Below are 24,899 nucleotides of genomic sequence, written 5' to 3' on the forward strand. Positions count from 1 at the left end.
TACCCTGAGTATGGCTGATACAAATCCCAGCTTGTGAATTGTCTCAGCCCTGCATTGTCTGGACAGCAGCTTTGCCTGCCTGTGCTGAGGGAGTGCAACTCACCAGCCTGTGATTCTGTTTGTATGCCATGGAGCCTCGACCAGGAAAGGGAAAGGTGGAGAAGGAAGAGATGAGGTTGTGGGCTGGTCCCAGGAATTGTTTTTCCCTTCCCCATTCCTGCCACCCTTTAGAGGGAGTCTCCCAGCCTTTGGCTGCTGAGAAGCTATGGATGGCTTAGTCAGCTCCAAGGGAAAAGGCACAAAGGAAAATCTACTACAGGGAATCCCATCATTTTCTTTCTCCAGCTATTTTCCCTGAGCAGATTGAAACAGTTGTTACAGAACGAAGGAGGACTCAGAGGCACATACATGAATGCAAAAAAACTTTATTGAGTGTAGAGGAAAAAAATACTCAGAGTGGCTCAGAGAGGGCACCAGAAGCATCTACAAAGATGCAGTGGAGGTGTCCCTCTGCTTTCCTGCAGAGGGAAGAGAGGGTAACAGGTCTCCACTGGACTGGCTTGAGGATACATGGACAGCAAAGGAAAGAGCAAAATGAGACAGGAGAAGAAAGGGACAATGCCTTGAAATTCAAATTACAATGTCCCAAAGCTCTATCTCCTGACCAGGACCAGGTGCTGAGGTCATGGAGGTTCTTGCCCAAGGAGGTTGCCAGCAGATTTAGCAGGGACGGCACCTGCTGCCACCATAGCAGTTGGTGATGCAGGAGAGGTCAAAGCCCCCAGAGCTGATGGGCACTCCCTGAGAGCTGAGGATGCTGCCAACAGCAGCAGAGGTGGAGGATCCCACGGCGGTGTTCTGGGGGAAGGAGCTGAGGATGGGCCCAGGCAGGGTCACCAGCACAGGGGAGGGTTCAATGACAACGTGGGAGTCCTGGCACTGCCTGACACAGCACTCATTGCAGCTGCTGCCCAGCGGGGTGGGCCCACAGGGCTGGCAGCAAGGGTCACAGGGCCTGCAGCAGGACATGGCTTGGGAGCACAGGTGCACCTAGGATGGAAGGAAGGGAGAAGCAGAATGTGAGGACACGTGAGAAGCAGCACTGCACCCAAACACCCTGCAGCCAAGGCACCTCCTGGCCCACATTGCAGTGCCCAGCTCAAAGCCCAGGAGCCACCTCAGACAAGTCCCAGCCTCTCTCTGCACAAGACCTTCTCTCCCCGGCCCTCTCATAGGAAAAGCAGCTCCCATCCCCTCACTACAACAGCCCCTCTCGGCTGAGATCTCCAGGCAGGCAAGAGCTGGTCTTCAAGCAGGAGAAGAGGCTTCCCACTCACCTGATTCCTGAGGAGGAGGAGGTGAGAGAAGTGAATGAGAGAGCAGAGACTTGGGCTGCCTTTTATAGCAGTCCTGACCTGCCTCAGGCCAACAGGCACCTTTGTGGAAGCCATAATTTTCTGACCAGCTCATGTCAAATGCAAACTATCCCACCTAATAATGGGGCTGTGTCCTGTTTTCCTGCACTGCTGCCTTTTCATTTCCTAGTGCATTCCACGTGCTTTCTTTTATGCAAACTTCTCCAAGTGTCAAGATGAGAGGTTCAAGAACTTCAGGGCACAAAGACATCAGCACAGGCACAATGCTCAGATCAAGGGCTGGCAGCATCCCCTGTGGGTAGGTGATGTGAACCTCTTTCATGCCTGTGGATTAGTTTATGGCAAAGTTGTCAGGAAAGGGGCACCACTCTTGTGCGTCTCACCTTCATGCCCAAGGTCTCCATTGTTTGGGCACATGATAGAGCTTCAGGTTGCTATTTCCTTCTTGACTTTTCTCTTTCTTTTGTTGTCTTTATCTCTTTGGGCCAGTCTAGTGAAGACATTTTTCCCTCCTTCCTTCCACAGGAGAGGCTGAAGGACAACCTCCAGGATCTCCACTGCATCTTAGTGTCTGCCCCTCATACTCCCTGTAGGAACGATTCCAGTCTGCTCAGGAAAAAAGATAGAGGAAGAAGAGGGTGGGAGTACCTACAGTGGATTTTACTTTTTGCCCTTTCCCTTGGACCTGATGAAGACATCCCTGCTACTCTACAGCCAATAGTGATTAGACCACCAATCCAAAATATACTGGTAGTGGAGATAGAAAACAACAGTGCGTGGGAACAGTTCACAGCTTCATCTCTTCTTTTCCTCTGTTCTGTTGCCTGGGGTACATGGCCAGCACAGAGGGACAGATATGTACCTCACACCCCCTTTAGCATATGACTAAATGGCCCATCTGCTGTTGTTATATTCAGTTCTCAGATATTTCACAAGTTGGAATCGGTATCAAGCACACTCAAGCTATGCAAGTGTTGTGGTTTGACACTTGGCACCCAGAAGAGTCACTCACTCACCCTCCCCTGATACAGCTGGGCAGTGGAGAGGGGAAAAAATATAACAAAGGATTTATGAGTGAGATAAGAACCAGGTGGAAACGCTTCAAGGGCAAAACAGGCTCAACTTAAAGTTTCAAAGTGACTTTATTACTACCAGAATCAGAGGAGGACGATGAGAAGCAAAATAATCCCTTTATACACCTTTTTTCCCCCAGACCCTCCCTTCTTCCCACTGACAGTGAGATAGGGCATAGGGGTTTTTGGGTCAGTTCATCACTGAGATTTTCTTTCACTGCTCCTGGAGAGGAGTCCTTCCCCTGCAAGGCCATAGGGCCCCTTCCATGGGAGACAGTTCCCCGGGAACTTCTCCAGCGTGGGTCCACTCTCACGAGCAGCAGCCCTACCGCACCAGCTGTAATGGGAGTCCCTCCCATGGGCAGACAGTCCTCTCAAAACTGCTGCAACATGGGTCTATCTTTCCACGGGGTGCACTCCTACAAGGACAGACTGCTACAGCCTGGAAGCACAGCCCCTCTCTCTACCAGGTCTCCCACTGGATCACAGCATCCTCCAGGCATCCATCCAATGCAAGGGCACCTTCTCCATGAGCCGAGGGTGGATCTCTGCATCCCCCATGGATCCCCAGGGGCTGTGGGTGGATCTCTGCATCCCCCATGGATCTATGGGCTGCAGGTGGATCTCTGCATCCCCTGTGGATCCCCATGGCTGCAAAGGCACAGCTGTTTCACCATGGTCTTCACCACAGCCTGCAGATGAATCCTGGCTCTGGCACCTGGAGCACCTCCTGCCCCTCCTTCTCCACTCATCTTGGAGTTGCCATGTTGTTTCCCCTCCCATGTTCTCAACTCCTCCTCTTCCCTACTTGGAGAAAAACTGTGTGACTTCGTTTTGATTTTCTTCTTAAATATGTCATCACAGAGGCATTACCAACCTCCCTTATTGGCCCAGTCTTGGCCAGCAGCATGTTGATCTTCAGATTAGTGATTGGCTCTTCCTATATCCAGAAACCAAGGCTTCATCTGCTCCTAGTGAGACCTGAGCAGTGGTCTCAGTTGCCAGCACTCAAATAATCTCCAGGACCTTTTCACTCTGTGTGACCCCTCCACTGTCACCCTTTGTGCCTGACCCATGAGCCAGTTGCTCACCCATCACGAAATGTATTTATCTAGTTTTGTCCAGAAGGATCCTGTGAGAAATGGTATCAAAAACTTCAGAGAATTGCATAAAAGACTGCATCAGTTGGCTACCATTCATCAGCTAGGTGGGATACCTTGTTGTGAAAGGAAATTAGGTTTGACAAGCAGGGCATTCCTCACATGAACTCACACTGGTTGTGAAAAATGACTGCCTTGTTAATAATGTTTTTGAATACCTCCTAGAATTACCTACCTTCTTGCTAATTTCACCAGGAATTTTACTGCAAGCCTAGACTTAACACACGTGTACTCACACATGTCTTCATGGAACAAACAAAAAACTGTACATTCAAATAAGGTCAGGAAACGTCATTAGCTGAGATCTCTGTGGTGGAAACACAGTATGTCCCCTCACAGCAGAGTCCCTGGGCACGTGGGAGAGAAGTACAAGAGCAGTGACCATTTTCTGACAACTTTGTCACTGCCAAGACCACAGGAATGACAGAGGTAAACATCACCACCCCACAGGGGATGCCAATAACAATTAATCTGAGACTTCTGCCTGTGCTGACGTCTTTGTGCCTTGAAAATCATTGGTGCTCTCATTTTGACACTTACAGAAAGAGATCTTCAAATAGGAAAGCACGCGGAATTAGCCAGGAAATGAAAAGGCAGCAGTGCAGGAAAACAGGACACAGCCCCATTATTAGCTGGGATAGTTTGCATTTGACATGAGCTGGTCAGAAAATTATGGCTTCCACTAAGGTGCCTGTTGGCCTGAGGCAGGTCAGGACTGCTATAAAAGGCAGCCCAAGTCTCTGCTCTCTCATCCACTTCTCTCACCTTCTCTTCCTCCTCAGGAATCAGGTAAGTGGGAAACCTCTTCTCCTCCTCCTCCTGCTGTTGCTTCAAGAGCAGCTCTTGCCTGCCTGGAGGTCTCAGCTGAGAGGGGCTACAAGAGCCCAGGGCTGGGAGCTGCTTGTGCTGGGAGAGGGCAGGGGAGAGAAGGTCTTGTGCAGACAGAGAGAGGCTGGGACTTGGCTGAGGTGGCTCCTGGGCTTTGAGCTGGGCAATGCAATGGGGGCCAGGAGGTGCTCACATTGTGCAGGGTGTTTGGGTGGTAGTGCTGGTTCTCACTTGTCCTCACATTCTGCTTCTCCCTTCCTTCCATCCTAGGTGCACCTGTGAGCCCGAGCCATGTCCTGCTGCCAGCCCTGCAACCCTTGCTGCCAGCCCTGTGGGCCCACCCCGCTGGGCAGCAGCTGCAATGAGTGCTGTGTCAGGCAGTGCCAGAGCTCCCACGTTGTCATTGAACCCTCCCCTGTGCTGGTGACCCTGCCTGGGCCCATCCTCAGCTCCTTCCCCCAGAACACCGCCGTGGGATCCTCCACCTCTGCTGCTGTTGGCAGCATCCTCAGCTCTCAGGGAGTGCCCATCAGCTCTGGGGGCTTTGACATCTCCTGCATCACCAACTGCTATGGTGGCAGCAGGTGCCGTCCCTGCTAAAGCTGCCTAAAGTCTTTAGGCAAGAACCTCCAAGACCTCAGAAGCTGGCTCTGCGCAGGAGATAGAGCTTTAAGACTTGGTATTTAATGTCTGAGCCATTGCTCCCTTCTACTTTTTTTTGTCTTTCCTTTGCTCTCTGTGTCTCCCCAGGCCAGCCTAGGGGGATGTGTTGCCCTCCCTCCATCTTTCGGGCAGGCAGATGGACACCCTACATGAGCTCCACTGCATCTTAGTGGCTGCTCCTGGTGCTGTCTGTGAGCCACCTCTGTTTCTACCTTACATTCATTAAAGTTGTTTTGCATCCAAGCCTTGGCCTCTAAGTTGTCCTTCTTTCCGTGGCAACTGTTCCAGTCTGCTCAGGGTAGAAGGTGGATGGGCAGAGCGTTGGACTCCCTGTAGTGGATTTTCCTTTCTGCCTTTTCCATTGGAGTTGATGAAGAACATCCCTGGCCACTCCACAGCCAATGGCAATCAGGGAAAAGATGGCTCCAAAGGTGTCTGCCAAGGAAGGCGGGAATCTTCATGGAATGGAAAATATTACACCCTTCCCTCCAAATTATTATAACTTTGAAAATGCCGGGCTGTCAGACAAATATGTTGGAAAAGGAACAGCAGTTCTCTACTAGAATATACATAACAAGGCAAACAAACAACAACAGCAGCAGCAAAACCAAACAGACCCAGACACCCAGGCCTGGCCTCTCTCGGCCGCAGGCGCTTTCCCCTTCGGTGCAGTTCCGGGCACAGCCAGCAGGGGCGCTGCTGGCTCCCGGCCGGGCAGGGCGGGTGCGGTGATTCCCCCGCGCCAGCAGGGGGCGCTGTGGCGCGAGCTCAGCTCCCTCATGAGGCGATGGCAGCTCAGGCGGTGGAGGAGAGGGGAAGTGGCTCCCTTTGCAAAACTCACGGGAGCAGCCGGTGTCAGTGCCACTGAGGGTGGTGAATTGTGCTGTAGGAGGAACCTTGGAGAGGCAAGCTGGAACAACAGAGATGAGCAGGCTCGTGGAGACAAACGAAGCATTGCAAAAAACCCTGAAGCCATGGCAGGAGCAGCGGGAGTCCAGGCAGAGATGGGGCAGTGAATTAAAATGTGGCAAAAAACCACCAGAGCGGGGGCAGAAAGCAGTGGAGCTGGGCAGCCCCCAAAGGAGAGAGAATGTGAGGGAGCGGGTTGCTTTGAGTTTTCCCCTGGCTCTCAGGTCTCCCATGTGATGTCCTGGGGATGGCAGTGGCATCAGGGCTCCTGCAAGCAGCCAGGAGATGCTCCTTCCAGAGAGAGGGAGCACACTGGGGTCCCAGGCTTTTCCTGAGGCACCCAAGCAGATAGTGAGGGTCCCTCCCAGTGAGATTGGGTGTAGGAAAGATGCTAGTGCTCGCCCCTCTTTCAAGCAGAGGCTCACCCATGGTAAGGGGAAGCAGTGAAGGACAAAACTCTGCAGTGTCATCAAATTCTCCCCACAGCAGCAGTCCAGCACAAAGACCACAACCGTCTCCCCTCCAATCCCCCAAGAGAGAAGGCGAGAGAAGGCTGAGCCCAGTCCCTCACCCGCAGCCAAGTCCCACAGTGTCTCTGCACTTCCAAAGAGAAAACCTCCCCGGCCACCAAGCTCACCCCCCAGATAAGAGACTGCAGTCAACTGCACCCTTCCCCCCTCCTTCCCATCCCAGCCATATCTTTTCTCTCCCAAGTATCATTGTTCCCATGTCTTAGGCAACAAATGGGAGAAAAATTCCCTGGGAGAAAGAAAAGAAATGGAAAAATCCTAACCTCCAACAACGGTGCACTACCGTGTTTTTACAGTAGAAGATAATTTACACAATTTCCATGCCAAGTGTGTTATTTGTAATAAAGTCATTTTTATTACTCAACTCAACTGCATTTAAAGAGACAGAAGAGAGATACTCTGAGTGGAAAAAGGTACTTTTGTAATGTGTGTAAAAGGTACTTACTCCAAGCTGTTATACACCTTGAGCAATTAAGTGGTAACCTGTCTAGGCCAGCTCTGCTGAGACTTGTACTGTTTTATCTTTCCAGGAACATTACTGGGAATTGTGCCAGCACATCCCACTGAAAATTGAGTTACTTATCAAAGAACTGCTTATCATTTTTGTTGGAGCAATCATTGCCAGCAGGAACCAAATTTGGTCGACACACCAACAAGCTCAACCCACAGGTTGAAACCCTGGCTTCTTTTGTTTATGTTAATCAATATGGTAACCATATGCATTCTGCACTACACCCACTTCTCTCCTGTGGGTGCAATTTACTGGAGCAGCAATTACAAAGGAAGGTGGCGTTCAAAAGGTAACCTGGGATAATGCAAAAGGGAATTCAACTCCTAGCAACTAGATAATAGTAGAAACTATTACTTTTCCTTTATGACCCCACTAATCGTAAGCCACAGTTTGTGTTGTAAAAATGCATGGTGCTTCTGTATATAGCATATACCAAATCATGTCAGGATTAGATCCCAATGGAGATGGGCCTGATGGAATGGATGTGCTTTTGGGAGAACCCCTTGTGATTTTGTATTTGTAGACAACATTATTGTACATGCAAGTACCCTAGTATTTGTGCTTGTAACTTTGTTGACATTATGGGATGTGATTTTAGTTATCTAGCTCCTCTTGTATCTTGCCAATTGTTATGATTTAATTATGCATTGGCTTAAAAGCAGCAGTCTGATCCTACTGAATGAACCTCACTTGGATGTGAAAAATGCCATTGAAAGAAGCTGGAGAAAATGGACAGAAAATTTTGATTACCATTCATCCTCATGTAGAAAAATCCACCAGGTGATGAAGCAACCAGAGAAAGACAGGGAACACAATTATGTGGATATTTTATTTGGATGGTCACCAAGAGCAACTGAAGTTCGTAATAAAATGTTGCACCCTGTGATTTTCCTTCTGATGTTAACATTTTTGCCTTTTATTTTCATAATCAGATTGTATATTAAAATGTGGGAGATTATAAAGAAATTAAACCCCCAAATTCAGAGATAGTTTATATAGCTTTTCTTCCTTCTCTATCTTCGCTACTTCTCCTTTTTCAGTCCAAGTCCGTATGGATGTTTGAGCCACAGGTGGTGCAGAAGCCCAGGTGATAAAGCATCTCAAAAACCAATGACAGATAGCCAGGGACCCAAACAAGGACTGTTGGTAAGAAGGCACCATGAGAAAAAACACACTGTGGCTGGAGAAGGGGCCATACAGAGGTAGGCAACCCATTTTTGCAACAAACATCCTTGTTCTCTCTCCTGGAGACAAGCACAACACAGTACTGTGCAAACACAGGAATGAGGTCACAAAGTGAGCGTGGACTGTCAGTCAAAGGTTGACCCAGCAGCAGTGGGCACTGGTTTGATCAAAGGCCTCATCCAGAAAGAACTCGATGGACAAATTACATACATTCATACAGGTGAGAAATGTCACAAATTTATAATAAAGCCCTAAGACATTGGCACAAATTCAGCTGAAATTCATTTACCACTGCATTAGCCTGCATACGTCTGATAGGAAACTTGTGAATTACCTCAGCCCTGCATGTCTGGGATACCAGCTGAGTCCTGCATGTGCTGAGGGAGTGTATCTCATCTACCCATGCTCCTGTGTGCAGGCCACGGACTGTAGACCAGGTAATGGAGGGGAGGAGAAAAAGAAGTGAGGTTATGGGCTGTCCCCAGACATTGCTGTTTCCCTAAACAACTTTTGCAAACTTTGGAGCCATGGTCTTCCTGATGACCTTTGGCTGTTGAGTAGCCAGGTATGACTTTGTCAGCTTCAAGGGAGTTGAACCCTCTTCTTCCTCCACCATTTTCCCTAAGCAATATGGAAGGTTTGCCAGAAAATGAAGAATGATTCAGAGGCCAAGGCTTGGATGCAAAAGAACTTTATTGAGTGTAAAGAAAAGGATGTGGTTCACAGAGAGCACCAGGAGCAGCCACTAAGATGCAGTGGAGCTCATGCAGGGGGTCCATCTGCCTGCCCTAAAGAGAGGCAAACAGGTCCCCTGGGCTGGCCTGGGGACACATGGACAGCACAGAAATATGGAATAGTAGGAGAAAGAAATCATCCTAAAGCTGTTAATAGAATGTCCAGAAGCTCCGTCTCCTGCGCAGAATCATGTTCTGCCCAGAACCATGTTCTGAGGTCTTGGAAATTCTTGCCCAAGGAGGTTGCCAGCAGATTTAGCAGGGACGGCACCTGCTGCCACCATAGCAGTTGGTGATGCAGGAGAGGTCAAGGCCCCCAGAGCTGATGGGCACTCCCTGAGAGCTGAGGATGCTGCCAACAGCAGCAGAGGTGGAGGATCCCACGGCGGTGTTCTGGGGGAAGGAGCTGAGGATGGGCCCAGGCAGGGTCACCAGCACAGCAGGCGGCTGGATGGCCACATGGGAGTCCTGGCACTGCCTGACACAGCACTCATTGCAGCTGCTGGCCAGCGGGCAGGGGCCACAGGACTGGCCACAGGGGTTGCAGGGCGGGCAGCAGGACATGGCTGGGGCTCACAGGTGCACCTGGCACAGAGGGCAGGGAGAAGCACAAAGTGAGGACACGTGAGAAGCAGCACAGCACCCAAACACCCTGCAGCCAAGGCACCTCCGGGCCCACATTGCAGTGCCCAGCTTAAAGCCCAGGAGCCACCTCAGACAAGTCCCAGCCTCTCTCTGTCTGCACAAGACCTTCTCTCCCCTGCCCTCTCCCAGCACAAGCAGCTCCCAGCCCTGGGCTCCTGTAGCCCCTCTCAGCTGAGACCTCCAGGCAGGAAAGAGCTGCTCTTGAAGCAGCAGGAGGAGAAGAGGTTTCCCACTTACCTGATTCCTGAGGAGGTGAGAGAAGTGAATGAGAGAGCAGAGACTTGGGCTGCCTTTTATAGCAGTCCTGCCCTGCCTCAGGTGCAGAGGCACCTTAGTGGAAGTCATAATTTTCTGACCAGCTCATGTCAAATGTGAGCTATCCCAGCTAATGGTAGGAGCTGTGTCCCAGTTTCCTGCACTGTGGCTTTTCCATTTCCTGGCTTCTGCCACGTGCTTTCCTATATGAAGGGTCATTTCTCAAAGTGCCAGTATGACAGCATCAAGGATTTCAGGGCAGAAAGACATCAGTGGACAAAGAAGGTTTAGATTAAGGGCCAGTGGCATCCAGGTAATGTGTACCTGTGTCATTCCTCTGGACTCCTCTGGTGGCCAGAAACCAACCCTGCTCTCATGCTTCTTGTACACATGCCCAAGGTCTGAACGTGACATGAAACAGTTTTTATTTTGCTTCCTTCATTACTCTGTGATCAACACTCAGTGTTATACTCAGGTGGGCTTCTGCTGGGAGGGTCTGACCCTAGTGCTGTATTAAGAGTACTCAGAAAAATTGTGTTCTCTTCTCTTCCCAGTGACCTTCACCTATGAGCTACCTTTTAGAGAGAACTGGATTTGTCTGGAGAAAAGGAGGCCAAGGGGAAAGTTTATCACTCTTAACACTACGTGAAAGGGGGCTATAGTGAGGTGGGTGTCAGTCTCTGCTCCCAAATAACAAGTGATAAGACCAGAGGAATTGGCCTCAAGTTGCACCAGGGGAGGTTTAGATTGGATATTAGCGAAAAATTCAATATCAAGCATTGGAACACACTGTTGAGGAAGGTGGTTAAGTCACCACTCCTGGAGGTGATTTCAAAGTGGCACATGGGAACATGGGTTAGCCGTAGAGCAGGCAGTGTTAGATTTAAGGTTGGACTTGATGATCTTGAAGGCGTTTTCATGATTCTGTGACTGTGCAGCTATCAGCAGTCTTGGGCATTTGAATTAGACAATTAAGAATGAGACAATCAAAAGGTCAGTGCAATCAGGAATTACCACACATACAATGAACATCTTCTTCTCCACGTATCTGCTAACCCTAGTGAAGAATGGCTCTGCATGGAGCAATCAGTACCTGCAGACCGTACTGCAATTGTTCTTCCTTGTCATGTTGCCTTTGTGAAGATCTGGCACTCCTCCACTGCTGCATCAAAGCTGATGGAGACTTTTCTTGTCACCAGGAAAACCAGTGCTTCTTGCAAGCCTTGGTCATATGTACATTGGGTTTGTGGTCATCTTCACCCAGGTGGTTCTGCTTTCCTGGCCCACCCAGGAAAGCCATTGCTTAATCCGAGTCTCCTGATGTGGCCTTTGCTGATCCTGATCCAGCAGCTGCTCCCACCCCATTGTGTCAAGGTAAAGCAAAGAGTTGGAGAACCTGTGCTACGAGGAAACACTGAAGGAGTGTAGCCTTTTCTCCCTGGAGAACAGGACTCTTGGGGAGGACCTTATCACAGTATTTTAGTAATTAAATGGGATCTATCAAGAGCACTGAGAGTTTCAGCACAAAGACCAACACGGAGGGGCTGTCCATGAGGGTCACACACTGAGTGAAGAGGAACTGGAGATTATTTGAGTGCTGGCAACTGAGACCACTTGGGTCTCGGCAGGAGCAGATGAAGCCTTTGTTTCTGGACCTAGCAAGATGTGCACAGGGGCCAGTAAAATGGAGAAAGATCACGTCTCCGTCCTGAACTAAGGGCAGGAGCATGTGTGGAACCTCACAGGCTTCATGGGACATTCTGTACCTGAGTTATTCTGAGCCCAGCAGTGCCTTGAAGACTTCCTTTTCTGCATGCAGGAGACCATGGATATCTAGGGCATGACATGGATTAGAGCATTACTCAAGACTGAAGGCAAAGGAATTTTTATATCTTATGCCCACTGCTGCCACCCTTTGAACATGTGATTTCATTGGTGGCCTCTGTTAGCACAGTAGTCAAGGTTGTCTTCATTAGCTCCAAGGGGAAGAACACAGAGGAAAATCCACTGCAGGGACTCCCACCCCCTGCCTTTTTAAACTTTATACATGAGCAGATTGGAAGAGTTGTCACAGAACAAAGGAGAACTTAGAGGCCAAGGCATGAGAGCATAAAAACTTTAAAGAGTCTAAGGAAGAAAAGGAGACCACCAGGGACAGTCACTAAAATGCAGTGGAGCTCCTGCATGGCGTCCATCTGCCTGTCATGCAGAGGGAGAGAGGGCAAAATATCCCCACTTAGGCTGGCCTGGGGAGACACAGAAAACAAGTGCTAAGAAAGAGGGGAGGAAGCTCTGTCATGTCCCCTCACGTAGCAGTCCTTGGGTGTGTGAGCAACAAGCACAAAAGAGGTGCCCATTTCCTGACAACTTAGACAAAACTAAACCGCTCAAAAATGACCCAAGTGAACATCACCTGCCCACAAGGAATGCCAACAGACTTTGATCTGAGACTTCTACCTCAGAAATCCTTGAGATTCTCATCCCAGCACTTACAGAATGAGATCTTCACCTAGGCAAGCACGTGGCAGAAGCCAGGAAATGAAAAGGCAGCAGTACAGGAAACCAGGCCACAGCTCATACCATTATCTGGAATGGCACACATTTGACATGAGCTGGTCACAAAATTATGGCTTCCACTAAGGTGCCTCTGGGCCTGAGGCAGAGCAGGTCTCCTATAAAAGGCAGCCCAAGTCTCTGCTCTCTCATCCACTTCTCTCACCTCCTCAGGAATCAGGTAAGTTGGAAACCTCTTCTCCTCCTGCTGCTTCAAGAGCAGCTCTTGCCTGGCTGGAGGTCTCAGCTGAGAGGGGATACAAGAGCCCAGGGCTGGGAGCTGCTTCTGCTGGGAGAGGGCAGGGGAGACAAGGTCTTGTGCAGACAGAGAGAGGCTGGGACTTGGCTGAGGTGGCTCCTGGGCTTTGAGCTGGGCAATGCAATGGGGGCCAGGAGATGCCTGGGCTGCAGGGTGTTTGGGTGGTAGTGTTGGTTCTCCTTTGTCCTCACATTCTGCTTCTCCCCTCCTTCCATCCTAGGTGCACCTGTGAGCCCGAGCCATGTCCTGCTGCCCGCCCTGCAACCCCTGTGGCCAGTCCTGTGGCCCCTGCCCGCTGGCCAGCAGCTGCAATGAGTGCTGTGTCAGGCAGTGCCAGGACTCCCATGTGGCCATCCAGCCGCCTGCTGTGCTGGTGACCCTGCCTGGGCCCATCCTCAGCTCCTTCCCCCAGAACACCGCCGTGGGATCCTCCACCTCTGCTGCTGTTGGCAGCATCCTCAGCTCTCAGGGAGTGCCCATCAGCTCTGGGGGCCTTGACCTCTCCTGCATCACCAACTGCTATGGTGGCAGCAGATGCCGGCCCTGCTAAATCTGCTGGCAAAGTCCTTTGGCAAGAGCTTCCAAGACCTCAGAAGACAGATCTGGGCAGGAGATAGAGATTTGGAACATTGTCTTTTCAACATCAAGCCATTGTTCCCTTCTTCCACCTTCTTTTCCTCTTTTCTTTGTCTTCTGTGTCTCCTCAGGCCAGTCTAATGGGGACACGTGACCCTCCCTCCCTCTTTTGGGCAAGCAGATGCACACTCTGCAGGACTCTACTGCATCTTAGTGGCTGCCTCTGATGCTCTCTTTGCGCCACCTCCTTTTTTTCTTTACACTGAATAAAGTTGTTTTGCATCCAAGCCTGGGCCTCTAAGTCCTCCTTTGTTCTCTAGAAAATCTTCCAGTCCATTCAGGGAAAATAGTTGGAGGAAGCAGAGAATGGGATTCCCTGCAGTGGATTTTTCTTCGTGCCCTTTTCCTAGGAGCTGACGAAGTCTCCCCAGGCTACTCAGCAGCTAAAGGCCATCAGGAAGACATCAGGCAACAGTTGTGAAGGGAAATAAGAATTCCCGGGTCCAGCCGACAGCTTCATCTCTTCCTTCTCCTCCACTCCCCTACGTTGTCTAGTGATGCAGCCACTGGATCCTGGGCTACCTCTGGAGAAATTCTGGCACCATGCTAGGAGTGGGGAACAACTGAGATTTGGATTTTACCTGCAACTGAAACTGAGGAGCTGCTTGCTCTATAGTGAAAAATGTCACAGCCACAGCAGCGACTGAGAAAAGGAGAAGGAGGAGGCTCTCTAGTCTTGAGGTTCCAACAGAAAAGAGCTCACACCAAGTGAAGAAATCAGGAATAAAAGAGCCTTAAGCACTCCAGTGCTTGGGTTTTATACAGTTACAAATCAAGGGGTGGATACAAAAAACAACCAATGGAGAGATATCAGGGGAGGAGTGAGGGGATTATATCAACAGATCAGAACCAATCAGGGTAGGCGGGAGGAGAGGGTAAGTCACATGGGCCAATGGGGCTTCAAAGTTTAGGGGAATTCCAAAGGGTTCTCATAGTCTGGGATTGGCCCAAAGTAAGAGTGGCAGGCAAGGTTCTGGAATAAGGGGCTGGGTTGCCTTGACAGGCAGGGAAAGAGCTGGAACAAGGGGCGGGGAATGGCATGAGGGACAGCTTTGAGGGAGGGTAAAACCCAGGGGCAAACATGGAGAACATGGGGGTACAACAGAACAAACCACTTAACAAACACCATAGGGTGTATCACTGTCACCCAGCAATGATGAGGAGAGGGTGAGGAGAGGGAGACAGGGGCACTGTCAGGAGCACTGACAGGAGCACCTTTCCTCAGGAAATCATGGGGCTGCTATTACTTCAAGGTCTCCCAGCTTTCTGGGTATTTGTGGGCAAAGATACATCAGGACAAGGCTTGATGGTGTCTGGAAGCAGAGCAACCAGGGGATGTCTTCCTCAGCTCCAAGAGATTGTACCCTTAATAGTTGTGCTGCCATGGTGCCCCAAAATTCCATTTCTCTGTGAATGGAGAAGAGTCTCCTTATGCCCTCACCCACTCCCATGACTGAGCAACACCTTTCTCCTTTGGTATTCAGAAGTGCAACCAAGGGAAGGACCACACAGACACCAGACTTGAATGCAGCAGAACTTTAATGAAATGAAAGAAGGAAACAAAGCCACTGAAAGCAGAGGTCAGCAGCACAGGCAGCACCAAGGGCAGCAGAGAGTCTGCGCTCCTTGGCTCTGGAATAGTTCCTGCATAATATTGGTCTACCTGTCCCACAAAGGGGAGAAACCAAATGGTCCCTATCAGGCTGGCCTTTGGGGAATGTAGAAGCACATAGGAACCAATGCAAACAATGGAAAGGGAGAGAAAGGCAAGTTCAGTCAGCTATTGTGCAAACAGCACTCAAAACCTAGATCCTCTGCCCAACACTGTGTTCTGAGTTCCTCAGGATGTCTCGTTGGGGCTCTCTCAGCACCTTTAGCAGGGACGGCATCTGTTGCCACCGTAGCGCCTGGTGATGGAGGAGATGTCAAAGCCCCCAGAGTTGATGGGAACTCCATCAGAGCTGAGGATGTTGCCAACAGCAGCAGAGGTGGAGGATCCCACCACGGTGTTCTGTGGGAAGGAGCTGAGGATGGGCCCAGGCAGGGTCACCACCACAGCAGGCGGCTGAATGACCACAGTGGAGTCCTGGCACTGCCTGACACAGCACTCATTGCAGCTGTTGGCCAGTGGAGTGGGGCCACAGGGCTGGCAGGGACGGCACTGCGTGTTGCAGGACATGTCTTGAGGCTGCAGATGCACCTGGCAGAGAGAGTAGAGAGGAAACAGAGCACAGGGCTGGGTGGGTGAGTGAGGAGCAGCCTGTTTACCCCATCACAAAAGAGCCAAGGCCATCATGAGTGGGAAGCTGGAGACTGGGCCAGGAGCCCTACAAAGAGCAGCCTGACTCAGGAAGTTCTCTGCCAGGCAAATAAAGCAAAAGGCACCACCATCACCAGCCTCTCTCCATGCCAGCCTCCTCCCCACTTTCCTCTCTTACGACCAGATGCTCCAATCCCCAAATATGAGAAAGCCAACATCAGTTGAGATACCCACCAAGAGGAGATCTCACTTTGGCAGAGAAAGAGAAGGGGCTTCAGACTCACCTGGTTCCCAAGCAGAAGGAAGCAAGAGAAGTGGATGAGAGAGCAGAGACTTGGGCTGCCTTTTATACCTGCCCTTCACTGCCGCAGGACCGGGGCAGCCTTTGCAGAGGTAACAATTTCCCAGCAAGCTCATCTTGAATGCAAACCAGCACACCTAATGATATGGGCTGTGCTTTCATTTCCTACACTGCTGCCTTTTCATTTCCAGGTTTGTTCCGTGCCCGTTCCCCAATGAAGGCTTCTTCTGATCCCTGGGATTAAAGGCCCCGGGATTTCTAAGGCAGGAATGCAGCAGTGCAGGCAGAAAACTCAGTTTATGTACTGCATGGGCCCAGACCAGGAAAGTGATGCTATCCTGATCACTCTTCTAGGTTTGTTTGAAGTGTTGTTTTCAGGAAGAAAATGCAGCACTCATAGAATCATAGAATCATATAATCACAGAATGGCTTGGTCTGGATGGAACACCTTCATAAAGAGAAGCAGTGACACTCACTAGATGAGATTGTTCCAAGCCCCATCCAAGCTGGCCTTGAACACTTTCAGGGATGTGGCAGACTCAGCTTCTATGTGAAGTTCCATTGCCTCACCACCCTTGAGTAAAGAATTTGTTCCTAACATCAAATCTACATCTTTCCTCTTTTAGTTTAAACCATTCCACTTTGTCCTATCAGTATCTGCCTGTGTAAAATGTTGGCATCCATCTTTTTGTAAGCCCCCTTCACGCACTGACTGGCCTCAATGAGGTGGCCTCAATGCCTTCTCTTCTCCATGCAGAACAACCCCAAATCTCTCAGCCTATCTTCATAGCAGAGTTGCTCCAGCCCTCTGAGCATCTTTGTGGCTTCCTTTTGGACCTGCTCTAAGAGGTCCATGTCTTTCTTGTGCTGAAGTCTCCATGTCTGAACCCATCTGCGATCTCACAAGATCAGAGTAGATAAGGAGAATCACTGCCCTCAACCTGCCAGTCAGGCCTTTTGTGATGCAGCCCAGGATGGCTTTCTGGACTGCAAGGGCAAACAGTTGGCTCACATCCAGGTTTTCATCCACCAGAACTCCCAATTCCCTCTTCACAGGTCTGCTCTCAATGAGTTCATCTCCCAGTCTGTCCTCATGTCTGCGATTTCCTAATGCAGGTGCTGCACCCTGTGCTTGAACTTCTTAAACTTCATCAGGTTCTCATGGGCCCACTTCTCAAGTTTCTCCAGGTCTCCTTGGATGGAAATCTCCCTCTGGATGGAAATCTCCTTCTGTTTTGTCAGCTCAGCTTTGTGTCATCTGCAAACATGCCAAGGGGACACTCAATCTAATATGCCTGTGATTGAAAAAGATACCAAAAAGCACCAGTCCCAAGACAGAGCCTTGAGATATGCCCCTCTTCCCCTACCTCCATGTGGTCATAGAGCCACAGTCTAAAGCTGTGTCCATCCAGCCATTTTCATATTCACAATAGTATACCCTTCAAATCCATGTGTATTGGGTTTGCATGGCCTGGTTTTGGTAGCAGGAGGGCTACAGGGGTGGCTTCTGTGGGAATTTGCTGGAAGCTTCCTCAGTGTCCAGCAGAGCCAAAGCCAGCTGGCTCCAAGACAGACCCACGACTGGCCAAGGCTGAGCCCATCAGAAATGGAAGTGATGCCTCAGGAATAACACATTAAAGAAGGAAAAAAATTATTGCACAGGTGTAGCTGGAGCCAGAGAAAAGCAGAGTGAGAATATGTGAGAGAAACAGCTCTGCAAACACCAGTGGAGAAGGAGGAGCAGGAGCTGCTCCAGCCTCCAGAATTGAGATTTCTCTGCAGCCCATGCTGAAGACCATGGTGAGGCAGCTGTGCCCCTGCAGCCCACAAAGGGCATGGGAGTGCAGAGATGCACCTGCAGCCCCTGGAGGAGCCAACACCAGAGCAGGTGAATGCCTGAGAGGAGGCCATGACCCTGAGGGAAGCCTGTGCTGGAGCAGAGTCCTGGCAGGGACTTGTGAAGAAAGGAGCCCATGCTGGAGCAGGTTTGCTGGAATGACTTTGTGAGGGTTCCTGAAGGAGTGACCCCATGGGAGAGTGACCCACATTGTAGCAGTTCTTGGGGATATGGTTCCTAAGCTCCTTCTCATTTTGAAGAAGTTTATGGAGAACTTCTCCCATGGGAGGGACCCCACCCTGGAGCAGGGGAAGGGTTCCCACTCCTCTCCTTGAGCAGCAGCAGGAACAACCTGTGATGAATTGACCACGAGCCCCATTCCTGTCTCCCTGCTCTGCTGGGGGGGAGGAGGAGATAAACTGGGAAGGAGGGGGAGGTAGGGGGCAGATGTTCAGTTTTTTGGATTGTTTTTATAAGACTTACTTTACTTCTCATTATCCCTTTGGTGGGTGGCTGGCAACCAGCCAGGGTCAACCCACTACACCAAATCTCTCCAATTTGGAGATAAGGATTTTGTGTGGGCTGTGTTGAAGGCCTGACAGAAGTTTAGGAAGATGACACTGGCCAGTCTTCCCTTGCTGACTGTGTCAGTCACTCCATCCTTGAAGGCCACCAGATTGCTCAGACATGACTTGCCCTAAGAGCAGCCTTGCTGTCTGTTTTGGATCACCTCCTTGTCTGAGTATGACTTACAGTTGCTTTCATGAGAATCTGTTCCATGATCTCCCCAGGCACAGAGGTGAGGTCTACTAGTCTGTGATTCCCTGGGTCCTTTGTTTTGCCTCTTTAAAAATCCAGTCTGCTGCTGGATGCCCAAGGATTCCTGTGCATGAGGATGGGCCATGTCCTTCCCTATCCCGCCCTCCTCAGCTCACCCTGATGGTTTTTTGTTGCCTCCCTGTGTGTGTGCATTGGGCTGCAGGCTCTGACCCCATCCTACCTAACTCTGCCCTCAGGAAAAGCTTCTGGGTTGTTTTGACTTGTCCACTCTCTGAGCAGTCTGTGAGTACACAAACAATGCTGTGAGCTTGCCTGGGGCATTGCCCTTCCCCACAAGGCTCCAGCCCTGCTGTGCCTGTCTCCTGGTGTCCTCAGCAGAGTTCACAGCAGGGTGTGTTCCTCCTACATGTGTTCATGTCTTTGGTGCTCTTGTGTGCAACCAGACTAATGTGAATGCAGCACAGGTGCATATTTGACAGGTGTATATGAACCCATGTCCTTTTGTGTCTCTCCTCACAAATAGGTTGTGTTGCTCATGGCAGGGACACTCTCCACAGCCCTGTGCAAGAGCTCTGCAAAGCAGCAGGGGCTCAAGTGTAGCTGAAAGGTAATGGCATCAGCCTCCTGGAAATCTGTCCAAAAAGAGGCATTGTAATCAATCCATTTCCTGAACCCTGCTTGTCCTGATCCTCCAGAGCTCCTACTCCACTGATGGTAATGCCAAGGCCTAACAAGGAGTCCCAATTTAGATCCTGAATTTAGCTGAGTGTAACAGGATTGGGACTGCCTCAGCATGATGGGCAGGCCCCCTCAGCCTGCCTCACCAGGTCAGGACACAGCTGCTAGAGAGTTCAAAAGGATGGGGTTTGGTTTATCCTGGAGAAAGAATAAGGAATCCTATTTACTCTCCTTGTTCAGGCTATGTTCAAATGGATCTGCTTCCAGTGAATTGTTGGCACTTTCAGGTGCGGGACACAGCCTTCCTTCATGCCTAAGCCAATGTCAAATGTATTCATCCAGATCATCAGCCTGGTGCTGTGTCAGGCTGAGATCTTGGCCCAAATAGGTAGGGGAAGCCAATAAACAGGGTTATTGGCAGATGGGATGCCCCAGCAGTCGCTCTGTGGTGCAGATGTCACAGTGTTCCACGTTGGAGTGGTGCTTTTGCCCTGGGTCTGCCTGTGGGGCAGATAGAGTTGTGGATTCCAAGGGTGCCAGGCAGAGCAAGGAGCTGGATCACCCCTATATTAGCAATTTACCCAGTGGCAGCAGTGCAGGTCTTGTGTGAGGCTGGGCATCACAAGAACATTGGCCAAATAGATGGAGGAGTTCAGAGACTCATCCCTAAATCTCCAGCAGGAAGAATATGCAGGGAAATTTTCCTGTTGCTCCCTTCATGCTTCAGCTGCTGTTTGAGCTTATCTTTGCCTTCATCAGCTCCTTCCCTACATTCAGGGAACTGTGGACATCTGAGATATCCCAACCTTTTAATCACTCACTTCAGCTGAGGGTGGAAGTCAAAAAAAGAAATTTTGGAGCATCACAGAAAAAAAACCCTAAATTCCTGCATTAATAGTGAAGCCAGATGTTCTTCACAGAAACTCAGAGATTACTGCAATGACCACATCATGGAAAGAATGAAGAATGTTGAACATTAGTAGGCCAAACTTTCTCTAGGGACACTCTGTGCCATGCTGTCATCAGTCCTGTTACCCACCATCTATAAATAGTGAAGGGATGGCTAAAATATGAGGATTTCCAACAGCTATCCACAGGGTACATTCATTAGAACTGCAGTCTGCAGAACTTGGCTTCCCCATGAACCTGATTGCCAAGAGAGTTGTGTTCAGTGCCCTAATACTTCTCTCACCCTGACCTATCATTGGTCTGTGGTGTTGTGAGGTCCCCAGGATAAGGTGAGAGATGAGAATTTGATTCCAAGTTCTCAGAAAGCTGATTTATTATTATATTATATTATATTATATTATATTATATTATATTATATTATATTATATTATATTATAAGAAATTATATACTAAAACTATACTAAACTATAGAGAAAGGATACAGAGAGAAGACTGGAAAAGAATGAATAATAAAAACCTGTGACAGACCAGAGTCCTGACACAGCTAGACTGGGATTGGTCATTGAGTTAAAATAATTCACATGATGGGTAAACAATTTTCCAAATTACATTCCAAAGCAGCAAAACAGGGAGAATCTGAAGCTTCCCAGCTTTCCAGGAGAAGAAATCCTGGCAAGGGGATTTTTCATAAAATATCACTGTGACATTGGTCAAACAGGCAAGAGGAGGAAATGCCATCAAAGGACTTTAAAACCTCACTTTCTGAAAGAAAAGGACGCCTGTCTGCATTCCAGACTCCCAGATGGGGAAAGGGCAATTTACACAGTCTCCATCATGGATGGATGGATGGATGGATGGATGGATGGATGGATGGATGGATGGATGGATGGATGGATGGATGGATGGATGGATGGATAGATTCTGTTTATCCAGCCCTTCCTGACTGAGGCCTCTGATGTGCTTTTGATCAAAACAGTGCCCAAGACCATCAGACTGAGCAAGAGGGACAATAGTGAACAAAACTTGTCTGCCACAGACAGCTCACAGATACTGCTGAGAGTGTCCAGAATGACTTTGCACAGAGCTTTTCTGGAGCAGCACTGGTCCAGAAAAGGACCTTACACAGCAGGGTCTGTGAGGGCCTGAGGCTGAGCTGAGCAGCTCCATCTGTGGTTGGGAGCAACAAGGTACCCCTGAGCAGTGAAGGGTCTGTGGGCTTCCATTACTGTCCTTGGACTGCCCTGGCCCGTGAGGGTTCCCAGGGACCCCAGTGTGAGGCCCAGAGTGGTTAATCCCAGCACTGACTTGGGAATGATGCCAGGCCTGAATGCCTGCCAAAACCTGGGCCCTGCCATGGGCCTTACGTGTGGCAGTAGGGCTGCAATGAGGAACTGATCCCAGCTGCCTGTGCCCATTTGTGCTGGCCATGGTCTGAGACTGGGCAGTGGAGTGAAGATGGAGATGAGGCCTTGGGCCAGCTCCAAGGCTATTCCACACAACCACACTTCTGACATCCTTTGGGAACATTTTCTGCCTACCCCAGCACAGCACTGACCAGAGCAAGAGGTGCTGAATTCCCATGATCCTGCAGGTTGGTTTGTTTCCAGGACCTCCCATGAAATTCTAGTTGTTACGTGAGGTTTTTGCAGGAGGTGTTGGGGGTATATCTGGGCAAAGACGCTGAAGGGAATGGGCTGATCACCTTTCAGCTGGAGATGTTTTGCATCCTGGCCCAGGATTGTTCCCCACATAGCACCCCCTGCAGTGTATCCCAACCTCACATTTTTCTGGATGAAGGATCTCACTGCATTGTCACCTTTTCTCCTGCCAGGATCAACACCATTCTACCCTGGGAGCTTGCAAGGGCATATGTGGAGGGAAGGACAACCTGGAGACCGAGCCTGAGATGCAAAAATCTTTATTGAGTTTAAAGAAGGAATCAAGGTTGTTACAAGCACAGGCCCTCAGTGCAGGGATCTGGAGGGACAAGCAGGACACTTCACCTCTTGGCCATGGTGAAGTCCATGCAGCACATGCATCTGCCTTGCCTGTAGAGTGCAGGCTGGCTTGGAGGAGCCTTGCAGCCGAGGGGAGCAGAAGGACACAATGAAAATAGAAACAAGGAGATATGTAGGAAAGACATAGGGCTTTTCAAGTGCCTGAGCTGGGTCCTTCTTTCCAGCATATTCAGGAGGAACTAAAGATGATCAGTTCCTCTGAAAGAAATGACCTGAAGATTCTTCCTTTGTCCAGCACCATGCCTGGAAATCCTGGGGACACTTCCCAAGACCAGCACCATTAGCAAGGGAGGCCCCTCCTTCCACCGTAGCGCCTGGTGATGGAGGAGATGTCAAAACCCCCAGAATTGATGGGAACTCCATCAGAGCTGAGGATGTTGCCAACAGCAGCAGAGGTGGAGGATCCCACCACGGTGTTCTGTGGGAAGGAGCTGAGGATGGGCCCAGGCAGGGTCACCACCACAGCAGGCGGCTGAATGACCACAGTGGAGTCCTGGCACTGCCTGACACAGCACTCATTGCAGCTGTTGGCCAGTGGAGTGGGGCCACAGGGCTGGCAGGGACGGCACTGCGTGTTGCAGGACATGTCTTGAGGCTGCAGATGCACCTGGCAGAGAGAGTAGAGAGGAAACAGAGCACAGGGCTGGGTGGGTGAGTGAGGAGCAGCCTATTTACCCCATCACAAAAGAGCCAAGGCCATCATGAGTGGGAAGCTGGAGACTGGGCCAGGAGCCCTACAAAGAGCAGCCTGACTCAGGAAGTTCTCTGCCAGGCAAATAAAGCAAAAGGCACCACCATCACCAGCCTCTCTCCATGCCAGCCTCCTCCCCACTTTCCTCTCTTACGACCAGATGCTCCAATCCCCAAATATGAGAAAGCCAACATCAGTTGAGATACCCACCAAGAGGAGATCTCACTTTGGCAGAGAAAGAGAAGGGGCTTCAGACTCACCTGGTTCCCAAGCAGAAGGAAGCAAGAGAAGTGGATGAGAGAGCAGAGACTTGGGCTGCCTTTTATACCTGCCCTTCACTGCCGCAGGACCGGGGCAGCCTTTGCAGAGGTAACAATTTCCCAGCAAGCTCATCTTGAATGCAAACCAGCACACCTAATGATATGGGCTGTGCTTTCATTTCCTACACTGCTGCCTTTTCATTTCCAGGTTTGTTCCATGCCCGTTCCCCATTGAAGGCTTCTTCTGATCCCTGGGATTAAAGGCCCCGGGATTTCTAAGGCAGGAATGCAGCAGTGCAGGCAGAAAACTCAGTTTATGTACTGCATGGGCCCAGGCTGGGCAAGTGATATTACAGTCTGGATAACTCTGGTGGGGCTGTTTGAGTTCCAGCAATCCTCAGCTGGCTGCCCAAGGACTCCTGTGCATGAGGATATGTCCTATTCTTCTCTTTCTCTCCCTGTGGTCACCTCTTCCCTCCCTGTGTCCATCGACTCTGCAACTGTTTTTCACCCCAACGTGCCTAACTCTGCTATCAAGAGAAAATTCTGGCTTGTTTAACTCATGCCCTCTTTGTGCAGCAGAGAAAATGTCATGGGCTTGTCTGGCTCCTTGTACTTCCTCACAGTGCTCCAGCCCTGCTGCAGTTGTCCCCAGGTGTCCTCAGCAGAGCCCACAGTGTATTGTGCTCCTACAACCTCAACTTCATCAGGACAGAGAGGTGGGCCCATGAAATCCTCATGAAGCTCAAGAAGGCCAAGTGTAAGGTCCTGAATTTGGGTTGGGTCATCCCCAAGGATGCACACAGAGTGGGTAATGAGTAAACTGAGAGCAGCCCATCCAAGAAGGACTTGGGTGTGCTGGTGAATGAGAGGCTGGACACGACCTGCAAGGTTCACATACAGCCCTGGAATTGTATCCCAGAACTGTATTGCCTCAGAAGAAGAGTTATCACTAGGTATAGAGGGGTGGTTCTCCCCCAATTCTCTGCTCTTGTGAGCCCCCAGCTGGAGTGCTGTGTCCATTTCTGGGGTCACCAATGTGAAAGTGCTGAAGTAGGTCTAGATGAGGTCACAAAGTTGCTCAGAGGGCTGCAGCCCTTCTGCTATGGAGACAGGGCTGGGAGAGATGAATGTATTTAGCCTGAAGATGGTTTTGGGAATACCTTAAATCACATTCCAGTGCCCAAAGAGGATAAAAGAGATGAACTCTCTCTTTTTAACAAGGGCATGTAGTGACAGGGCAAGGGGGAATGGCTTCCCACTGAAACAGGATAGATTTGTACTAATTGCTAAGAAAAAATTCTTCCCTCTGAGGGTGGTGAGGCCCTGCACATGTTGTCCAGAGAAGATCTGGCTGCCCCATCCCTGGAAGTGGATGCTGTGGTGCTGTGAAGCACATACTCGTGTGACTTTCACAGTTGCTTCTAGATCCAGGGATTTTGATGATAAAAACTGTCCAAGACTTGGTGCAGACCTATTGGAGGCTACACCATTAACAAGCCAAACAAGCTTTGTCAATGTTCTCTGCTTACAATAGCACTGCAATTCTCAGAGCAAGTAGCCTGCTGGCTCTTCTTCCTGTTTCATCTCCATGGGCCTCCACTGATGGCCACAGCTGGAGAATGAGGCCTTTGGTAGGGAGCACAATTGCTCTTATGGTTTTGACATTGTGGCAGAAGCCCAAGATGGGAAGGGCTCTTCCTTACCCTGCATCAGCAAGTGGAAAACAGCCACCAGTCAGACTCTGGACAAGATTCTTCCTGCACTCATCTACTACCAGAGAGTGGTCCCACTCTTTTTCATGTCTCTCCTTTTCAGGGAAATCACCAGTGCTGGAGGGAGCTCCCA

The 24,899-nt window shown here is 50.1% G+C and overlaps 2 protein-coding genes and 3 pseudogenes across 2 annotated transcripts; 2 read left to right on the forward strand and 3 right to left on the reverse strand.

The window, feature by feature from the left end:
* Positions 1-720: 720 nt before the first annotated feature.
* Positions 721-10,088, reverse strand: LOC118696653 (feather keratin Cos1-1/Cos1-3/Cos2-1-like). The gene is made up of 3 exons (XM_054517436.1): positions 10,065-10,088; positions 9,852-9,923; positions 721-1,050 (listed from the first exon to the last, which is right to left on the reverse strand). Exons 1-3 carry the CDS (start codon positions 10,086-10,088, stop codon positions 721-723), a joined length of 426 nt encoding a protein of 141 aa, XP_054373411.1.
* On the forward strand, positions 4,263-5,037 carry LOC118696648 (feather keratin Cos1-2-like; annotated as a pseudogene).
* A 2,319-nt stretch (positions 10,089-12,407) lies between the features above and the next one.
* LOC118696489 (feather keratin Cos1-2-like) lies at positions 12,408-13,231 on the forward strand (annotated as a pseudogene).
* Positions 13,232-15,190: 1,959 nt separating this feature from the next.
* Positions 15,191-15,994, reverse strand: LOC118696597 (feather keratin Cos1-1/Cos1-3/Cos2-1-like; annotated as a pseudogene).
* A 6,386-nt stretch (positions 15,995-22,380) lies between these two features.
* On the reverse strand, positions 22,381-22,686 carry LOC118696490 (feather keratin Cos1-1/Cos1-3/Cos2-1-like). The gene has a single exon (XM_036398646.1). It carries the CDS (start codon positions 22,684-22,686, stop codon positions 22,381-22,383), a length of 306 nt encoding a protein of 101 aa, XP_036254539.1.
* Between the last annotated feature and the right edge of the window lie 2,213 nt (positions 22,687-24,899).

This window comes from Molothrus ater, chromosome 27, assembly GCF_012460135.2.
Source record: "Molothrus ater isolate BHLD 08-10-18 breed brown headed cowbird chromosome 27, BPBGC_Mater_1.1, whole genome shotgun sequence".
Lineage (NCBI taxonomy): Eukaryota > Metazoa > Chordata > Aves > Passeriformes > Icteridae > Molothrus > Molothrus ater.

Coding starts and splice junctions, on each gene's coding strand:
- LOC118696653 (XM_054517436.1), bottom strand. CDS start 10,088: ATGACCCTTCATATAGGAAAGCAC. Junction 9,924..10,064: donor CCCTTCATATAGGAAAGCAC/GTGGCAGAAGCC, acceptor CACCTGAGGCAG/GGCAGGACTGCTATAAAAGG. Junction 1,051..9,851: donor CTCACCTCCTCAGGAATCAG/GTAAGTGGGAAA, acceptor CTTCCATCCTAG/GTGCACCTGTGCTCCCAAGC.
- LOC118696490 (XM_036398646.1), bottom strand. CDS start 22,686: ATGTCCTGCAACACGCAGTGCCGTCCCTGCCAGCCCTGTGGCCCCACT.